Below are 21,325 nucleotides of genomic sequence, written 5' to 3'. Positions count from 1 at the left end.
CTAATCTTATCAATCATAGACCTTTCACTGGGGCAGACACTACTGACACCAGACATCAACTCTATTATCTTTAAAAACAGTAGAAAGTTCGTAGAACCTCTCCATATTCAACCTTTACTCAGTTGTCTATTTTAGTTAGTTTTTTTGAGTATAGACTATCTGTTTCACTATAAACTATGGGTCAGATCCTCAGCTGGAGTAAATCAGCATAGCTCAACTCAATAAAGCTAAGCCTATTTATACCAGCTGGCCCTATATTTATATTCTTCCATAAAATATCAGAGCTTACTTTATGTTTCAGAACACCAGAACTCATTACAATTACTCTCAGAATAATGTTAAAAATACTATTGATTATTCAGCACCAGTACAAACATTCTCTTCTTTAAGATCAAACCCACTTTTCACATTATGGGCCAAATTCTTTGCTGGCATAAATGGGTGAAACTCCATTAAAATGAATGGAGCTCCTCCCATTTACTCCATTAGGTAATTTGGTCCTATCATCCCCCAAATTTTGCTTTATAATTAAGGGGAAGAATCCAGTCTAAATTTAATAGAAGAATTTGAACATGTAATCATTAAACATATTACTAAACTAACGGGAACAAATTAAATGTTTTGAAAGCCGCAAAACAGAGAAAAATATTGGTGATATTTAAAGTAAAGCCAGCTGAGTTCTCCAATATTGGGTGATTTCTCCAAAACAAATAGCTTTCATTCTCCATGAATGTACAACTTGTTTCTTTTGTGCAGTGCTTCTGCTTGTAATTTTTAATTAGCTAGACCCATCCTTATCTTTGAAGAATGACTGAAGGCATACATGCCACCAGATATACTTCAGCTAAATATATTTAGGTATGATTTTTATAGGGAGATAACTAGTTAATAGCATTTACATGGAAGAAAAAGACTCAATCAGCATAATAATCCTGAAGTCTAGTTTTTATCTGTTTCCTGTTTAACAGAAGTTGTACTCTACAGAATATAATCTGTACATTAAAGATATCATGCTTGCAGTTAAAAATCTCAAAAGACTTTAGACCTACAAATAAAAGATACCCATTTTATCCTTTTCTGAGACACTGACCTGTATCCTCATTTAAAAATGAACACCACATCTTTGTGTTATTAAATCTTTGTTTTGATCTGTTAGTATTCACCAAAGTGCCATTTTATAAAACCCCACACTGAATAGGCAAGGCTGGAGGTAACCATCTGCAGCTTTAGAGTCTGCGTTTGAATTGATGAAAAGAGCTTTGTGTTTTCATTGCCAAGTTTGATTCTTCCAGTCATTAGGCATTCCCCTCAGATCGCATCAATGAAGCGGACTCTCTTACACCCATGTGTTAAATTCTCTTCTCCTCATGGTTTCCTTTGCCAGCTATACTCCAGAAAGACTACTGGGTCTTAGCCACATTCTTCTCACAGCTGTGTTAAAAAAGAGCATCAGAGCGTCTTCCCAAAACCCATATGTGTATCTGGTCAGTCCCCTGTCTGGGGGTCACCTCACATTGTGGTGTGATTATTCAAAAATTCATTCTTGTTCTTGAACTGCTCTGCTCAGATCATTCTGAGAAAGATTAGACCCTCCAGTGGGCACTAGAGAACGTCTTGGACATTGATGTGAAATGCACACAACTCCTATACTCAGAAGGCAGATTAGTTTTAGTTTCAGAGGCAGAGGAGTCTAACGTTTATTAAATGTTCAGTACTCATTTCTTTTCATTTTCACATTCTTTTCATGTGTCAAATGCCAGTATAAAATGAAAAGAGAAATATTCATTTTTGTGTCTCTCATTAATGGATATATTTATCATGCAAAGCAAAGAAACAAAACAAAGTTTTATACTAAAATACCTGAAAACATAAAGAGCTTGCACACCAGAAATGCAATGGGAAAATGCAGTGCAAAATGGATATGTTCCATTAACAGTAAGGGTTATGCAGGCAAGGAACATGCAGGAATTCTCATTCTATTTTACACTAAAAAAAATCACCAAAAATTAGACAAATCACTGGTAAGATTAAATATATCTTGTGTAGGGTATTGTAATTCCCTTTGCTGAAATTACCTAATTATATATGATGTACTTTAATTTTGTCTTGCATTTTTTTCCAATTTAAAAGCAGAAACGGGGTTTTTTAGAAAAGAACTGAGCTTCAGTAAACAATTACAGATAAAACAACTAAGAGTGTTATCACTTTTATATTTTCTTAGTCCATTAAGAAAACTAACTTAGCAAAATGTATGTACAAGCATTTATCACAGTTTGTGTTTATTTTCTTAGATTTATATTTTAACAACCAACGTGAATTTCTGTTCTAATTGTATGTATGTCATTTCAGTTATATGTGTAGCAATATTTTGTGTGCATGCATGCACACACACACACACATGCGCACACACACAGAGTCAGACCTTACTGATCTATCCAGTGTCATTAAATTACTCTTTTACCAATAAAAACCCATAACTAAAATCTCATACACTTAAATTCACAGTATCCTCAAGACTAATGTTATAGAAATGGAACTCTTCCTAGGGAAAATATATCATAACCACATCAGTCTTTACTATAAATTATTAACATTGGTTTAGCACTATAATAGGACCTCTTCCTGCTTTTAATGAACTCGACGGCCACTGCCAATCCCCAGTAGTTCCACCAGGGTGGACCACTTTAAAATCCAGCGTAGACTTCATATGATCCAAGCTGGCAGAGGCACTAATTAATTCACAGCATCTTCCAGCTGGCTTGGCCCCACCTCCTCTAAGTCAACCCCACTTCCCTTTTGGGGCTGCAACATCTAGGTCCACCATCAGAGCAAATTTTTAGGGGCCTTCTGCCTATATGTCACCACTTCAGGTGGATTTATGCCACTGCCCCAAATGCTTTGTTGATCAAAATGAAATAAAAAAATTATCAAAAATTATATTTATTTTTACAGTCTGGTAATTATACGGTTGCAGACAGTTTTAAATATTATTTAAGTCCCTAAGCAGAGCAGGGCAATAAAAATTTGTTGGTTTCCTGGTTATTCTAAAAAATTGGAAAAAATTCATTTGGGGTTGAACCAAAAACAATTTTTTTAAATTGTTGGCAAAACAAAAAGTTGAATTTTTTTGCTTTGTTTTGGATCAAATGAAACCTTTAGTTCCACCCAGAAATAAAATACTTCATTTAGAAAATTTAACATTTTTAATTAAAGAAAATTAAAGGATGCTTTGAAATGAAAAGATGTTTGAATTAAAAAATAAAACCTTTTTGTTTTGAAAATGTCAAAATTAAACAGGATTTTTTAAAAAGGTTTTTTCTCCGCAATGGAAACAATTTGGAGAAATTGACACAAATTTGCAAAATGTTTCGGTGTTGCCAAATCTGTTTTTTTGGCAAAAAAACAAATTTTATCACAAATTTCTGCCCAGCTCTCTACATAATAGATCTTATCTATTAAGTTAATATTTACTCTATTGCATATATTGCTATTTATATATTGCAATGCATTAAAAAAAAGTAAGAATTTCATTCTACCTAAGTATAAAACTGTACTTTTGCTATATCCAGGTTTGCTATAAGCAAATTCCACTGTATCCCCCTTCTGGCTAACAACTGCTGCTTCACATGGGGTGGAATCCAGAAACTTTTTAGATGCTTTGTGTCCATATGCCAAAGGACAGAGCACTAATGTATGTGAGATACTAAATTTAGAGAGCAACAATTGCAGGTAAGTAACTTAATATATACACAAATGAATTAAACCCAATAGTGCTACCTTCGATGGAGAAATGAAAGCTATGCTGTTTTCTAAACTGTTGACATAACATATATTGTAAGAATTAAGATTTATTTTAAAATCTTAATTTTTTTATTCATTCTTCAGTAATGTCAAAGAACCGGTCATCTAAAGTGTGGTATATGTCAGTCAATGACATTAAGAAAGAAAGATTTGCTTGCCAGACTTGATTTTGACTTCTATTAAATGACATGACGCTCTGAATTACATTCTTCCTTAATCAAGCTCATGATTATTTCCCTTTTTAACTGTAAATCCATTACTAATGTACATTATTAAATAACACTGAAAAAAATAAAATAACTTAGCACATCACCAGAAAATACTTCACTCACAGATGATGGAGAAGAAAAGGTAAGCCTATACTTTGAATTCTCACTTGGGCTATGAAGTTTAGTTTCATATTTTAAATACATATAAAAATCTCTATAGGATAATGATAAAAAATAAATACTAATATAGCAAAAAGCCTTCCAGCTGATAGGTTTTAAAACTGTCAGTCCTTTTTGAAATGTAGAACATCCCACATCTTAAAAAAAAAAAAGTAAAGCTAACAAACTAGTTCCTGCCTAATTGCCAAACACTGATTTGAATGAAGCAGTTGAGGTTACAAAGAAATTGTGAATTCTCAGCCTGGTTTCCCTGCTGATGAGCAGGAACTGTCTGTGTAGTTCTCCCAGAGGTGTCAGTGGAATCTCTATAGTGTCACACAAGGGTTCTTAGCTCAGAGTAAACACACTTTCCACAAACTCAGCTGCTTAATCTGTTTGCAGGTTGAATTATAGGATGGGGGTGGATGACTGGGTGCTGGGAAGATGCACTGAGCATTTCCACAGTTTCTTGATAAAAAGGGCATGCTATTGTCATCAAAAGATTTCAACCAACTGTTTAATTTTGCTAGAGGACTGATTTTAGCAATAATGAAACTAACCTGAGAAAATTTCCCAAGTAGTTAAGCATGTTAAATTGAATGAATTCTTTTCATTATGGCAGTGCATTGGCACCACTATAGTTCAAGTTGTGTCTGCACTTCTGTTCTAACCACTGTGGTTTCAGGGGATTAAAACATGACTGAAAAATATTATCTGGGACAAATATTGGCCTATAAATTCCCAGTTTACAAATAGTAAGTGCTTTTTCAACTAAAATGAAAAACAATAACATGACAGCTTTAAAATGATACTAGTGCAAAGGGAGATTTAATAGATGTCTGGACATGGACCATGAGTCCTCCACGTTCTGTACAGCACTGAGCAGTGTTGACACTGAACAAATAATATAGATAGTTTATATGAATTTGTCAAAATGATATTAAAAAGCAACTTCTGCATATGCACCATATCTATTTTTCATAAGGTTATTTTAATTATGCATGCTTAATAGTCCAAGTATATGCATGCTTAATATATATAAAAGATTAACCCAACAGGGAAAAAAACTTATTGGGTGCCTGAAATGAATTATGGACTAATTTCTGGTTGCTACGTGAGTATATTACACACACTAGGAAACTTGTTGGCAGATGTGGAACAAACAGGGAGAAATGTTGCCCTGATTCAGGCACCACAACCTAAAAAACTTGTAGGGAGTTCATTTTGGAGCCCCCACGTATCATACAGGTGCAAGCTGGGCCAAGAAATGAAGAGGTATAGTCTGCATGTTTGCCCTGATCCAGCAATGAGAATTATGGGCAAAGAACTTACAGGTAGAATAAATAAAAAGACAACTCTTAGGATTTTGTCTGCATATACAATATATAACACTAGACCTATGTTTTGACCTCAGAACATTAATATGATCAAGAAAGTAACAAGATGGAACAAAATAGATCACATCTTTCTTCAGAGGAGGTGGGTGAGTGTACTTCACTGAGAAATAACAATACCTTCAGAGTACAACAGTTTAATCCCCTTTGATTTCAATGAGAGCAAGAGTAAATTTGGAGTCTTCACACTGAAGACTATAAAGTAAGAAATTTAGAATTAACATGCACACTTTCCTCTTGACAGTATACTGTATTCTTTCTGTCTGTATGATTTATTTCTCACAAGGCCAAAAGTGTCTGTTAGAGGAGCATTTATGACAACAGGTTGGATAGTGTATAATCTTGCAACTTGTGAAACATATACTAAAGCAAATATTAGGAGTATATACAAATAGTTTAATTTAAATTCACAAGTTGAGTTTGATTTGTAGTGGCTATAATAATTCTATGTACATTATTTTAAAGCTGACTACAAAGTCATATCTTTGTTTTATCAGTTAGTTATTACCCAATATTCAACTATCACTTGTAATTAACCATTATCCAAAGGACTGTCATTATGGCTGTAATATCTCATGGGTGAAATCCTGGCTCCACTGAAGCCAATGGGAGGCTTGCCGTTTACTTCAGTGGAGCCAGGTTTTCATCTAGAGTCCGTACACTGATTGTCACTAAGATATATTTCATATTCCACTTTCACTATATAAGTTTGTTTGGTCAGCTTTGCTGTTTCCTCTCTAAAAACCTGCCATATGGAGCAAAGAATTGTGTGTGTGTGTGTACTAACTAGTACATTGTTAAAAGGGAACTTATAATGGACTTCAACACAGCTGAACTCCAGGGTTCAGAGTTTAGCAGCCTTTTAACAAGAAGTCTTACCTTATGGAGCACTGTCATTTACCTAAACATAGGGTCCAATCCAATGCCCACTGAAGTCAACAAGAGTCTTCCCATTCATTTCAATGGAATTTGGATCAGACTCAAACACCTGGCCTGAAATGTACCAGGTATGAACCAGACAAAAACTGATATATATGTACATTGCAAATATTCTCACATGTAACTATAAATTGTTGTAGGCAGTGTTTTGTAGCCATGTTGGTCCCAGGATATTAGAGAAACAAGGTGGATGAGGTAATATCTTTTATGGGACCAAAATCTGCTGGTGAAGAGCTCTGTGGAAGCTCAAAAGCTTGTCCCTCTCACCAACAGAAGTTGTTCCCATAAAAGATATTACCTCACCCACGTTATCTCATATAGCTATAAAGGCAAATAGAATACTGTAGCAGGGATTCCATGTGTTCCAAGAACACTGAAAACCATTCCAACCTAACAGAAAATACTTTAAAGACTCTTGTATATGTATAAAAGCGGTGACCATATGACATTAAGGGAAAGCACATCACGAATCCTACTATTTCATTACAATGCTGTTGAAATAATCAGCATCTAGAAACCTTTAACACTTGCAGCCTTGGATGTCAGAGTTCTGGCATGTGAGGATTTAATTTTGCTCAGTCACTTATCCAACACGATCTGTCCCAAACTGAAGAGTGGTTTTACAAAACTCAAAGATAAGTTGCTTAGAATCTAGAGAACATAAAAACCTATGGGGCTGATCAATGGCTGCTGGATCTGGGTCAATTGGAGCAGGAAAATCCCATTCAGCTCATTCCCCCCAGTTTCTGCACCCTTGAAGAATACCTCCTTTAAATCCTTTACCAATCCATTTTATCTGATCACTATATCCCTTCCCTGTGGAGTACCTGCACTGGACACCCATCCCACATTTACATAATGATTTGCAACATCATAGACTAATTCCCATTTCATGTTTGCCCCCAAATAAGCCACTTCTCCCCCAAACCTGCTGTGGGGAACGCAAAAACCCCCAATCTGGTGGTGAGGGAAAAATTCATTCCCAGTCCCCCGAGAAAGGAGCACTAGCACAGCGCCTATAGAGAATCTCGACAAAACCCAGTATTTCACCATTTCATGGGTGGGAGGGTGGGTGCTGCTCTGTCTGGTCCAGGTAAAAGAGGGCTTTTTCTGCACTGGCATGGACTTAAATAGTCCCCCCTCTCTTCTGGTCACATGGGGGTTGTTGGGTCAGTGACCCTATGCTGACTTGGTCCGCAGCTGCTTCTGAAAGTCACTCCCTAGCTCTCTAGCCCTTAAAGAGGTGCACACGTTTTCCAACAAGCCAAACAACAACCCCCACCCCTTAATGTGCAGTGAGGTCATTCTCCCAGAGGCAGGTTGGTTATACAGCGCTAAGGCAGTAAGCAGTAGTAGTGTTTTGTCACTAAAGCAGCAGAAATGACTCTTGACTACAACAAGAAGCCAATCTGTGAGAAGCCACTTTTAAACAGCCACTTTTGTGACTACAACCATACTATAAACATCAGGAGGAATAATGTCTCATTCAGCTGTCAAATGACATTCTTCCAAATGTAAAGACAACTGACTTACGTTTGAACTTTTTCGTTGGCCTCTTGTGAAGCTTCTAAAGCTTGCTGAAGCTTTAATTCCATATCTGTTCGCTCTGTTAGGGCTTGCTGCAGTTGGGTAGCTAGCTGCTCATTTTGGCGATGTGTGATGGTTACAATATCCTCACTGCTTTTCAATGCATCTTCATATGTACTAAGAGTACAGTTAAACTGATCCTTAAGACTCACTTCTTGGGATAGAGATTTGTGTAAACTGGGAAAACAAAAATATACATTTTATTGACTCACAGTATAAGCTTTGAGTTTGAACTGCAAGAATACCACATTTAAATTGTATTAATGTATTTTAAAATATTACACATATATCAATATAAACTAATTCTGAAGCAAGATCTTTATTATATCACAAAACAAGAAGACTGAAAATGCAGAGATGTAACTCTGAACTGGAAAATCTCTTTATATTAATTTCAAGGAACTATAAACTAAAAACAACATATAATTTTTAAAAGCTTCTTTTCAAGTGTACGGAAGATATTTAAAAATTCCAAAAGAAAAAAAAACAGTGAAAAACTCAGGTTAAAAAAATATAGAATACATCCCAAAATTAACTCTTTAAAAATAAAATCTGTACCACATGTAAGCATAATTTTTCTATAGGTTGTATGATAAAGTTGAATGTGTAATTTACAAGAAATTGAATTAATCACCATGAATTATTGAGTGTGCAATGGAAGATTCAGCTGTTTTCTCATTAAATATTGAAATAAATGAGTAGAATGAAAAAGAGGGATAGATTCTGATGCCCTTAACTCATTTTGAACAGCATGAGTTGCCCCATTGACTTCAGTGGGATTACTTGTGAAGTAAGTTATTACTCAGCATGGGTAAGGATATCAGAATATGGTCCAAAAGGAGTGAAAATACAACTGACTAAAATAAATTAATGAAATTAATGTGCTTTTCTGAAATACAGTTTGCACAGGCTAGCTCAACTCCAAACAACCTCAGTCAACTTTTCAGTGTCTAAAATCTCAAATCCTTCCTGATTCTGGTATAAATAAGGATAAACTGATCTTAAATAAGTTTTTCTATATTAGGTAGAAATATGTTACTTATCACTATCAGATGGCAATCACTGGGCCAATTTCATATCCATAGCTCCTTGAATCACGGTATTCATAATTTCTTGCCAAGCCATGCACAGCCACTATTTTGGATTCATTTATATAATAAGTAAATCACCTTTAGCAACTATTTCACATAGAAAAGCCTCTATCAGCCATGGCTATGCATTCACCCACTGTATTTTATATGACTTTGGGGCTATATTCATGGAGACATTAAGTCATGGAGCATGGCAGTAATAATCCTTCACTGCAAGATCTGGAATACAGTATTCAGCAACTCAGTACCAGGAAGCTACCGACAGAGTTTAAAAAACAGCAACAAAAGTGTCTATATGTGCACAGCAAAGAAAAACCTGCAGCTGGCCCATGCCAGCTGACTTGGGCTTTTTTCCCCCCCAGCATGATTCAAAGGCTTTATTTCTTCAATAGCTTACAGGTTGAGATTTCCATTTTTAATATTACATTAAAACAAAAATAGGAGCTTTTCACACTAAAAGGAGAGGGAAAGACACTATCTTGTATTTCTCCCTGTCCTTGTGCCAGCTGGATTTCTTTGAACTCTTGGGGATAGTGGAAGGGGCAGGACTGTTTCTGTCATCCTGTTTCTGAAACAAGTTGGAGTAGGGTGTGAAGAGAACAAAGATTAATGTGAAGAGTACCTGTCTGGATATGAAGCCAAAGCAATAGGTGAGCTGCAGCTAAAAGGGTTTTCAATGCAAACCTAACTGTCTCTCCAAGCTCAGATTGCAGGGCTGTTTCATTGCTGTCTAGACTTCTGGGTTCTGGCTGGAGCCCAAGCTCTGGGACCCTCCCAGCTCACAGGGTCCTAGAGCCCAGGCTCCAGCCTGATCCAGAAAACTACACAGCAGTGAAACAGCCCCGCAGCCTCAGTCCAGAGAGCCTGAGTTGGCTGGCATGGGTCAGCTGTGGGTTTCTAATTGCTGCATAGACTTACCTAATGGGGTTGAAGGAACTGATTTACGAGAAAAGATTAAAAGAACAACAGATGAGGAGATTGATTAATAACTAAGGGCTTGTCTACTTAGCGATGTAGTGTGCAGCAAGCCAGGGCGTGAATCTACAGTGCACCAGCTTGCTGAGCACTAACTGGCCACATGAACCCTGCAACCACATGCTAAAAGTTCCGTAGTGTGCTTTGATGTACTCCCGTTTCAAATGTTGAGTAGGGAACATCCCTGCACTGACCAGGTGATGGACTAGACAGTAGGTCTGCTCCATTTCTATTTTCCATTATTCTATCATTCAACTGTGTGTGAAATGGGACCAAAAGTAGAAGAAATTCAGGGAGCACATTTACAACGAAGGTGGTAGAAATAAAAACGTTATAATGAGTAGGCAGTTTATATCATAGTTTAGGGTACTTCAGAACTGCTGCCTGTACACTAGAAACTGATGAAAGCTGTTACCATATTGATGAATATGACTTGAAGTCATGTCAGAATGATAACTATGAAAATATCAACCATTCTTTAAAGTGTATTGTCCTAGTTTCCTATCTGAAATGCAGGGTGAATAAAACACACCAGCCATACTTTGCATTCCAGAGTGCTGGTATGCAGTGGCATATTTATTTCCGTTTCCTTTTGTTAAAACATTTATACAGAAAACATCCCCCCATCAAGCTATATAGCGAAATCACATACAAATGAAAATATAATATACATGCATAAGTAAATATGGATGAATTAATAGAAATTGAAAAGTTAAAGGTTAGAACATAGGTACGTCATTACACCTAGCACCTGAGGTTGTTTGAAAATGGTGTGAAGCACCTATTCAATTAAACCACGACATTTTGAATATATCCACAATTCATGAAGGGACATGACAAATCCACAGAGAAGAGGCATTAAAAAAATAAAATCATATTCGTAGCTGCATATAAAATATATTGATTGATGTTTTATTCTAGTGGGCAACTCCTGAGACTTACTAGAAAAAGTAAGCAACAACATTTGGAAGTAGTACTAAAAGCTGCAAATTGAGGATGCTGTTGCTCATTTTTATACTCCTCGGCCAAGATTTTCAAAAGTGGCAGCCTTTAAAGTTAAGCCCCTCAGGATATGTCTACACTGCAATTAGACACCTGCGGCTGGCCTGTGCCAGGTGACTTGGGCTCACAGGGCTCACGTTAAGGGGCTGTGGTGTAGACGTTTGGGCTTGGGCTTGGGCTGGGACCCTCTCACCTTGCAGGCCTCTAGAGCCCAGGCTCCAGCCCAAACCTCGATGTCCACACTGCAATTAAACAGACCCTTAGCTGGCACAGACCAGATGCGGGTTTTTAACTGCACTGTAGACATACCTTAAGTCAGTATTTAAGTACTTAAACAAGTGACCTGATTTCAAAAAGTGCTGAACATTTAACCTTCCCCATCACCTTAAATGGGAGGGAATGGGTTTTTCGGCACTCCTGAAAATCAAGTCATTTATCTACATACTTGAATATAGATTTGGGAGCCTAACTGTAGACACCCATTTTGAAAATATTGGCCCTGAGCAATACTGTGTCTAATGTTCACTGTTATACATTTCACTGCAGAGGTGATTGCGATTCAGTCATGGATAAAGTGATTCTGACGCGCTATATACTGTAAGCCAGTCTAAGATCCTTCTAGATGAAGGCCCTATTGTGTATAAATGTAAGTTATTTTCTTACCCCCAATTTTTTCAGACAAACATGATCACAAAATTTCTGTATGTATGTGTTTTATTAAAACCTCTTCTCCTTAGGACAATGTGTCAGGAGTAAGGCCCTGCAGCTGTGCCTGCTCAGTACTTCTGATGCCCTAACAAGCCACCTAGGCTGCCTGACAGACCACCCTGCCTGATTAGCTGAGGAAGCTAGCACATCAGTTCTTAAGCCCAGCAGTAACTTGCTGGCTGCTCATTGCACACACCCACGGACTCCCTGTGCTTATGTCTCTGTAAGCTCTGCTCCCGCTTTGCTTCTTCACAGTTCCAGCCCAGATCCTGCCCTGCACCTAGTCTTATACCTGTCCTCGCCCAGCTTTGCTCCAGCCTGAGAACCAGCCCTGCTCTTGCCTTCCTTGATTCCTGTAATCCGGACCCAACCCTCAGCTCTGACTCTTGACTTTGACTCAGTCTCGACTCTTGATTCTGGCATTCAGCCTCTGACTTTAGCTCTGACCCTCGGCCCTGGTTCCTGGTTCTGACCCTGTCTCGACCTGTGGCTCTGACTTTTGGACTCCAACCCCGAGGCCTGACTTCTGCTCTGACCACTAGGCTTAACCGCCTATGACCTGGTCTGCTGATACAATGGCACGTGCTCATCCTCTTCTAACGATTATGTATTTATTGATAGAAATATTTATTCCTTTATAATTTTAGAGGAAAATGAATCCCAAGTAAACCATTTTGATGGTATGGACCCATGATATATGGGAGGCCTAGGCTGAAGAACAATCCATTTCAACACCCATATTGTTTGAGGGTGAGGAAGGTTCAAAATTTTCTGCCTCTTGGGTTGCTGTAGTATGTACATCTTTCAATTTCCTGGCTCATCTTGAATGTGATGGCTTCAAATAATAGACCTGTCTGAACTGTGTCCAGGTAGGGAGAGGTGTGTGACAAAAGCAGTTGTATGCTACCTATGTACTCCCCCGACCAGCTACAGAGCTGAAGGTTATCCAGCCCTCAGTGTTACAGCATCATCATGAATGTTCTAACTTACACCAGCTAAAACAGTCTCCGAGAGGCTCTTATATTGGCTGGGGACCACTGGAGTACAGCAGTGCTCTGGTCATGCCCCTTCCCAACTCACCAAGCATACCTCTGTCACACTCCCTATTTGTTTATAGAGTGCCTTGCACAAAGGGGCCCTGATCTATGTCTGTGCCCCCTAGATATTATCATAATCATCATAATCACTCCCATAACCTCATTGGTAGTTGGGGCACCATCAGTGATGAGCAATCAACCAATTGTCTCCACCCGACAATTGTGTGTCAGTGCTTGAGTCTCTGCGAAGTCCATTCCTGTCCACTCTTTTATGTCCTGTTATTGACGGGAAAGTCCATTTCCTGTCCATCTCTTCTTCTGCCTACCTCTTCTTCTTTTCCCTGTACTGTCCCTTGGAGGATGATCTTGGATAGGCCAGATGATCTTGTTACATGGCCGTAACACTTCAGCTTGCACTTCTTCATGGTCATCAGGAGGTCTTCACATGACTCTGCGCATTGGGTGATGATGTTGCGGACTTCTTCATTAGTGATGTCATCGAAGTAGGAGATATCCAGGATTTTATGGAAGCATCTCATCTCTACTATCTGTATTTTCCATTCAAGTTCTGCCGTAAGGGTCCATGTCTTGCACTCATACAGAAAAATGGAGATGACCAATGTGTGCAGCAGTTTCAGTTTAGATTCCAGGGAGATGTTCTTATTCCTCCCAAATTGGCTTTAGCTTTGCCACTGCTGCTGTTGTTTGCACAGTTCTTGCCTGAATTTCTGCCTTGGATCCTTCATCTGTGATGATTGTCCCCAACTACTTGAACCGTTTCACTGTCTCCAGCTCTTGTTCACTGACGGTGATATGTGAGCTGATCCCATCACATTTGTTTGTCATCAGCTTGGTTTTCTCTGCACTGATTTCCATGCCATATTTTGTGGAAGTTCCATCCAATCGTTTCATAAGGTTGGCAAGTTCATCTTCGCTGCCTGCCAGGCCATCAATGACATCAGTGAACCAAAGATTTGAGATTGTTTGCCCCCCAATGCTGACTGTGCATATGTGATCTTCTAGGGCATCAGTCATTATGTGCTCCAAGTAGATGTTGAATAGTGTGGGCAAAAGAAGGCAGCCTTGCCAGACTCCAGCAGTGGTGCGAAACCACTCTCCTATTATGCCACTGATGAGAACTGCACTGATGACCTTCGCATACAGTTGTTTAATGTTATCATAATACAAATAAAATAAAACAAAAATGACAACATTTTGGGGAATCCTCACCTGCCCATAAAGGGGAGATTTAGAGTGTTTTTGCACTGCTGTTTCATGGCCATCTATCTAGCCCTATATCTATTCTACATCAATGCATTACCTTTGTCTTATTGATCGCTCTATTTGGCTATATCCATGAGACCTGAGATCTCAGTATGTTCTTTAGTCTTGATAACATTTTTGCATTTTGAACTTTGTGAAGAGAGTTCTGAGACTCTTGAGATAACAAGTGATTAGCTAAGGTAGGATCTGAGGAGCTGATGGAATAGTATCCCAAAGGGAGTAAGTCTCTCTGATAACTTTTTGTGACAGATTTCTTCAGGCCTGAACCTATGAGGCCTACAAGGCACATGTATCTGAGCTATTTTTGCTGCAAAAGAGGGTTAAAAATTGGTCAAACTTGGATTATTAAATGTAAGTATGTTTAATTGAAAGTCCAGCAGCCATTAATCAGTCACTAGATTGGACTCCTCCGCCACAGTCTGGTATCTTGGACTTCTGCCACAGATAATCCTCTGTTCTTGTAGTGTTCATTCCATAGTGTGAAATTAGCCCCTTTGAGAAAGCTTTGTTTTCTGCACAGACAGCTTTGCCTCTATTGTACAAAGTTCCCATGTGACAGAGGAATGAAGTTGTTGACCACAGTCTTCATCCCAGAACCTTAGTCAATCTTTTAAATACCCTGGACCCAGGCCATTGAGCGCCTTGATGATAAGGACCAAAACCTTCAATGTCCTACAGGAAGCCACTGTATGGGGAATAAAGGACAGGTCTGATGAGCTTGCAGTAAGTTGCTGAGGAGATCTACTGCAGCATTCTGTACTAATTCGAATTTCGTAAGTGCTGAAGGTGTCATGTACACGTATATTGCATTGCGGTAGCCAAGCATGAATAAAGATAGTTTTCCAGGATGGGATGGAGTCTCAGCCAAGTGGAGGTGGTAGAAAGGATCACTAGCAATTACTTCTGTGTGAAAACTTAGTATCAGTGAGGAATCCAGGAGCATGCCAAAACTCTGGACAGAACTTACCAATTGTGGCTGTGTACCTTCAAGCGAAGAAGACTGAACATGGTTTGTAAACTCTTCAGGTGGTTTCCTCTGCCTATCAGCATCACCTCTATCTTGATCAGGTTCAGTTTCAGTCACCTATTCTTTATCCATAAGCTGATCCTTTCCAAGCATAAAGTCATCTTGGTGGTAATCATGTGGTTGTATGTGGTAAAAGATAGATAGACCTGTATCTTATCTCCATATTGCTGGCACCTGAGTCTCTCATTTCACCATTTCCCCTAGTGGCTGCATATGGATGTTGATTAGGACTGGAGAGAGAATTCTTAGTGGAACTCCATGAGTGAGGGATCTAATAGTGGAGGTGCATTTTCACATCATGACTCATTGGATGCATCCCTCTAGAAAGGAATCAAATCATTTTTAGTGCATTACTCTGGACCCCTGCCACCTCTCTGCTGACAGTTTTGAATGCTGCAGAGAGGTGCAGAGGGACGAGATTGATTATCTGCCATCTATCCATTGACAGTAGATCATGCACGAGTACCACTAAAGCGGTTTTGATTTCATGTCCTGGCCTGAATTCAGATTATGCCAGATCTAGAATATTCACTTCAATTAGATAAGCTTGAAAATGGCCGTTGGCTAGCTTCTTTATGAGCTTGCTCAGGAACAGAAGGTTTGACACACTGAAGAGCAGTTGACTATAACCAGTGTATCCAAGGTGTTCTTTTCAGTGTTGGTCAGACTGTTAATGTGACCTTAACTCATGTAATTGTGGAGGAAACCAGACAATAGCAGACTCCAAAGTACTCCTAGACTTCTAAGTGCTAGGCACATTTCTTTGACCTTGCCTTCTCCAATAATATAGACACATTCATCTGTTGCTATATATTATATAAAAAAATCCAAAACAAAATGCTTGACTGAACACACTTCTAACCCTGGGAACAGGACGAGAGAACAAACACGTGACAAATGTTGGTCACATTGGTTAATGCACTACTTGGAGACACTTGGATACTATGGCAATGAGTGCACTATAAGCACCTATATAGAACAGAACAGGATATTCTGGATTTGCTGCCTTAATTCTGAATTTTCCTCTCTCTCTGTGCGTGTGTTTAGATTAGTGATATATTTTTAAAGAGCCTCTAAACATGTGTACCTATTATTTACAATGCACACCCATTCATATGTTCTAATGTTTCTTTGCTTCCACATTTGTGGATTTTATTTTCAAATTAGTACAGCTGCAATTGTTGTGGGTCCCCATTGTTACTTATTACACTATACACCTACATATTTCTGTGAGTAATCTGAATGTTTCTGTTGAGCTTTGATATAGAACTGGCTGTTCATAATTTCATAAGAAACAAAGCATACAGGGTTTTGTACAGAGACAAGGTGGGTGAGTTAATGTTGTTTATTGGACCAACTTCTGTTGGTGATAAGAGACAAGCTTTTGAGCTTACACAAAGCTCTTCACCAACAGAAATGGGTCCAATAAAATATATTACCTCACCCACCTTGTTTCTCTAATATCCTGGGACCAACACAGTTACAACAACAGTAGGGTAGTTGCATACAGGGTTTGGTACAGGCATTCACAAATCTGTGTATCCTTAAAACTCAGACAATCCCGGCATGTTGCAGTCTTACACCAACTGAGAACAAGACAATTGCAATGGTGGAGTCATGCCCAACGTACAGAGGAAGGCACACTTCTATAGAAAATTTATAGAGTTGAGGCTGAAGGAACAAAGAGCACGAGGCTGACCACGAATGAGATTGGAAGATGCAATTTTGAGGGATTTAAGAAGCCTAATTCCTTCCTTACTAACTTTGGCACAGGAAAAAGACTTGCAAGAGACTGTTCAAGATGGAAGTTCATTCTATGTGCCACCGAAGCTACATCATAGCCATGTGACTCTGCCGCTGCTGCATCTTTGAGATACCCCTTCTGACTAGGTAAAATTGATCTTAAATTTGTAGAATGGCTGCATTTTGAATCGTGCCATTTTTGTTTTATCCCACCATTAAAAGTTATAAAAATGATTTTACCTATCTTTTATCTACTATTTATTGTCAATTCATATAGTCTAGTCAGCCTTAAATACTTACCAATTGCTTTTGGTAACTAAATAACTTTAACTTAGTATTTGCAATCATCTAATTGTTTAGGTAATACAACAAATACTGAGGTAACCTTATCTATTAATCAAAGGTAGTTAAGAGTGACCTCAATATTTAAAGAAAAAAGATGTTTAAGATGTTTTCATGTATAAAATCTATCAGACAAACCTGATTATTTTACAAATAAAGAGCTAAATTAACTGCTGCACTAGACCAGAGCTTAGGCTTACCGGGGTCAAATGGACCTCTAAGTGCAAGTTAACTTCTGCTGGCTTGTGGAGGCCACTACATTAACTAGAACTGTTAGAGGCCAACATATTGTGGCACTGCCCCCTACATAGGGAAGTCTATGTGAATGGGTGGAGTAAAGCCAGCTATACTGGCTTTATGTCAACTGAGAATTTACCTATGCCAAGGGTTTACAGTAGCACAAAGTCTCTGGAAGGGGTTTGAGGATCCAAGGGTTTAAAAAGGTTAATTTTTTATACTAAGTGTGTGTTTCTAACTACAATCGTTTCAAAAGTAGCACATATTTTTGCTAAAAACTGAGCACAATTTTTTTTAAAACCCTGGTTATATATTAAAATATTACAGCTATTTTAATGCAAATTAAACTTGGTAGAAAATAAAAAGTAGTAGATATTGCTTAGTGGTTTGAGTATTGGCCTGCTAAACTCAGGGCTGTGAGTTCAATCCTTGAGGGGGCCGTTTAGGAATCTGGGGCAAAAATTGGGGATTGGTCCTGCTTTGAGCAGGGGGTTGGACTAGATGATCTCCTGAGGTCCCTTCCAACCCTGATATTCTATGATTCTATGATTACCCTCCTTTATTTATCCTCATTATGAGCCTGATCAAACTGTTTCTAGCTCATGTGAGGCTCAAGCCCCAGAGCTGCATCCTATGAGGTGTTGAATGTGTTCTGGGGGTGCAAAGCCTCAATTCTTACTGACTTCATGGGATGTTGAGAGTGCTCAGCAAATTGCATGTTTGGACCTTGATTCCCCTGCTGGGTCATGGCCCAGCACCGTGACATATGCGGTCGGAGGCTTTAATAATCTGTGCTGTCATGGTTGCTTGACTTTACATCAGCACACATACCTAAGAAAACCAAATGGAAAATATATACAGTGAAAATAAGATTTGCTTTTTGTTAGGAGTTGCATATAAAAAAAATAAAGGGCACAAACAAAACCAACCCTCGCTTCATGAATAGTTTTAAAGATTTTTTTTTTAAATAGGAAAAGCCCTCCCTGGAAAAGAGCTGTCTGCCTATAATAGCATATCACTTTCCTCTATTTGATAAACTGCAAGAATAAATAAGATGAAAGGAATAAAAATATTGCCTCTGAAAACTGAAGTACCCAGTAAAGTGTTCACTCAGTTAAAAGCGATACTTATGATATATCAGCAGTCTGATAACACTGGAACGTATAATAACACAGGCAGAATAGCCTAAAAAACAAGTTCAACTTAATGACCATCCTGTGCTATTTACTTTTATTTTCATCTCCAGGGAATACTGTTTACCTTGCTTTAAAATTTATATGAGTCATTGTTATGTGCCTTTTTTAATTAGTTTGAAGGAAATAGTCATTTGGGAGAGACAGCGGAAATCAATTCTGATTCTATATTGGTAGCTACTGTGCAATGTAAACCGTATGTCCTCTCTAATTAAATGTAAACATGTTCAGTTCTAAAGTCCAACAGCGATGACAACAACCACTAGAAAGGATTGCTTAAGCACTGATCAACTGATTCTCCTGAACCTTTTGTTCATACCGTGGGTGCGCTTGTGCAATCTGTGGCAGGGTGAATGCCAGTTGTAACTGACTTTATTTTAGGTCATCTTCAGAGAAAAGAATTGACAAGCATGTGGAGTGTTCTGTAATACCTCAAGTTACTCATTAACTATGTCCTTCTGATAGCTAATCAATAGCATCGCATGGAGCCAAACACACTGCACTGAACTGCCCCTCTTCCAAAAGCCAAGTCTTGGTAAATATTTAATGGCAGTAAAGGTGTTTTGACTGTTATCAAACTGATATGTTAAAGAACTCTTACAAGAAACTTTATCTTGCTTCTCTCTGCATAAATAATTTGTTCTGTCACCATACAGTCCTGATGCAAAAGCACTTACATTAATGCATTCAAATCGGTGCTTTGGAGAGAGAATACTGAGTTTCACTCTATGTGGTGAAATAATGAAAATAGCTCTGCTGTCACAAAATAACAATGAAAAATCAAAAAGTTTACTTCCTTGGTAAAATGCCAGCTCCAAATACACAGCAAGCAACCCAACCCTTTATACTTCAGTAATAAATACTGCATCAGACTTGTTCAAAACCTGTTATACAAGTGCACGCTTGAGGTTCTCTGACAAGGTTTCTCTTGTTATAGAATCTCCACGACCCTCTAGAATCAGAACGGGCCTGGATTTTCATCCCTTATCCAATATAGGGGACAAAAAAATCCAGTTTTCAACAGTTGCCTTAGTTTCTGCATATTTTCATTTCCCATGACCATCCCATACAGACAGTGGATATGTTCCCCATCAACTGGAAACACCCTTAGCCACCGAATCTCATTTGGAGGTCTCCCATTTGTCATGTTTTTCTCTATACAAGCAGCATGTATGGACTTTTCAAGCATTTAAGCCCTGATACATCAAAAAATAGTATGTGGGCTGCCTGGTACACCTTGCCCAGTACTCAATTGATTTCAAAGGGGTTTGCACAGGTACACCAATGTGATATCTGTTGCAGGATCCAGGACTTAGACATTTGCCATTAGAGGATCTGACCATCAGGTAAACCTGTGTGTTTTGAAGATATTGATTCATCAACAGACTGGGGAACATAAAACTGAAAGTGCTTCTGCCTCTGAAATTTAAAACACTATAACACTAAAGAAGTATAAGCCCTTATATTTATATTTGTAAAGGACCTCTTCACTGCTCTAGAAGCTAGCTGTTCAACAGATAAAAATATTGATTCATTATATTTTGGAATGATTCCAATATACACAGGTAAATCAGCCACCCAGGAATTTCCAAATCAATAATAATAATTTAAGAAGAGAACAATATTAACAAAATAAAAAATATAAATCAAACAATAACAAAGTGCAGGGCATTATATGGGAATGAATGAGCAGTTGAAGAAAGGAAATCATTGTCATTAAATGCTTTGCACTTAACACATTATTACTGTTATAAATCAAGCATAAGAAAATATTTGTCACTGGTGAAATTATGGGTCTCATGGTTTGGGCATTGCAGTGGGGTGGCTAAATCTGACCCTGAACCAAAGCAGAGAGAAATTAATGGATTGGATTGAAAACCAGCCCTGCCTTCCATCAACATCAAGCCTGGAAGGGGGAAGGCAGGAGTCTCTTTAGATGGAGAGAATAAAAAAGATGGAAACGTACTTCAAAGCTAGGCTGCCCAAATAGATACTGAGTTTGAGCAGAGATGACCTAGTGGGTGGGCTGAGCAGCCCGGAAACAGGGACTCCAATGGTAGCCAAGCCTGGGTGAAAGACTTGCATTGAACTATGGTATCTTATTATTCATTTGTTAATAAATACAAGTGGTCGAAACTTTTTGAAATTAAGTATTTAAATTTAAAAATGCCCTATTTGACAATTTTCAGAGTACAGCCGTGTTAGTCTGTATTTGCAAAAAGAAAAGGAGAACTTGTGGCACCTTATATACTAACAAATTTATTTGAGCATAAGGTTTCGTGAGCTACAGCTCACTTCATTGGATGGATGCATCCGATGAAGTGAGCTGTAGCTCATGAAAGCTTATGAGCAAATAAATTTGTTCGTCTCTAAGGTGCCACAAGTACTCCTTTTCTATTTGACAATGAAATTTTTCACGAAAAATTGTCAATTTAAAAAAATGTGCATGACATTTCATCAGAAGTGTTATTGAAGATATTATAGGAATTCTTCATTTACAGAAACCCCTTTGATAACAATTTTGATGTTTTCTGTAAAAAAAACTCCAACAATAAGGGTCTGTTCTGAATCCTGGCAAACAAAAATAACTTTGAAAT

At 38.2% G+C, this 21,325-nt stretch overlaps 1 protein-coding gene across 10 annotated transcripts in view; it reads right to left on the bottom strand.

The window, feature by feature from the left end:
- Positions 1-21,325, bottom strand: part of MIPOL1 (mirror-image polydactyly 1) — a 298,592-nt gene that overhangs the window by 25,814 nt on the left and 251,453 nt on the right. For all 10 annotated transcript variants that reach the window (XM_043516946.1, XM_038406726.2, XM_043516951.1 and 7 more), the window contains one exon: positions 8,036-8,266. In XM_043516946.1, coding sequence (XP_043372881.1) covers positions 8,036-8,266 — 231 coding nt within the window. The remainder of the gene's footprint in view (positions 1-8,035; positions 8,267-21,325) is intronic.

This window comes from Dermochelys coriacea, chromosome 6 (genome assembly GCF_009764565.3).
Source record: "Dermochelys coriacea isolate rDerCor1 chromosome 6, rDerCor1.pri.v4, whole genome shotgun sequence".
NCBI lineage: Eukaryota > Metazoa > Chordata > Testudines > Dermochelyidae > Dermochelys > Dermochelys coriacea.
This window is presented reverse-complemented; position numbering and strand designations above follow the sequence as displayed.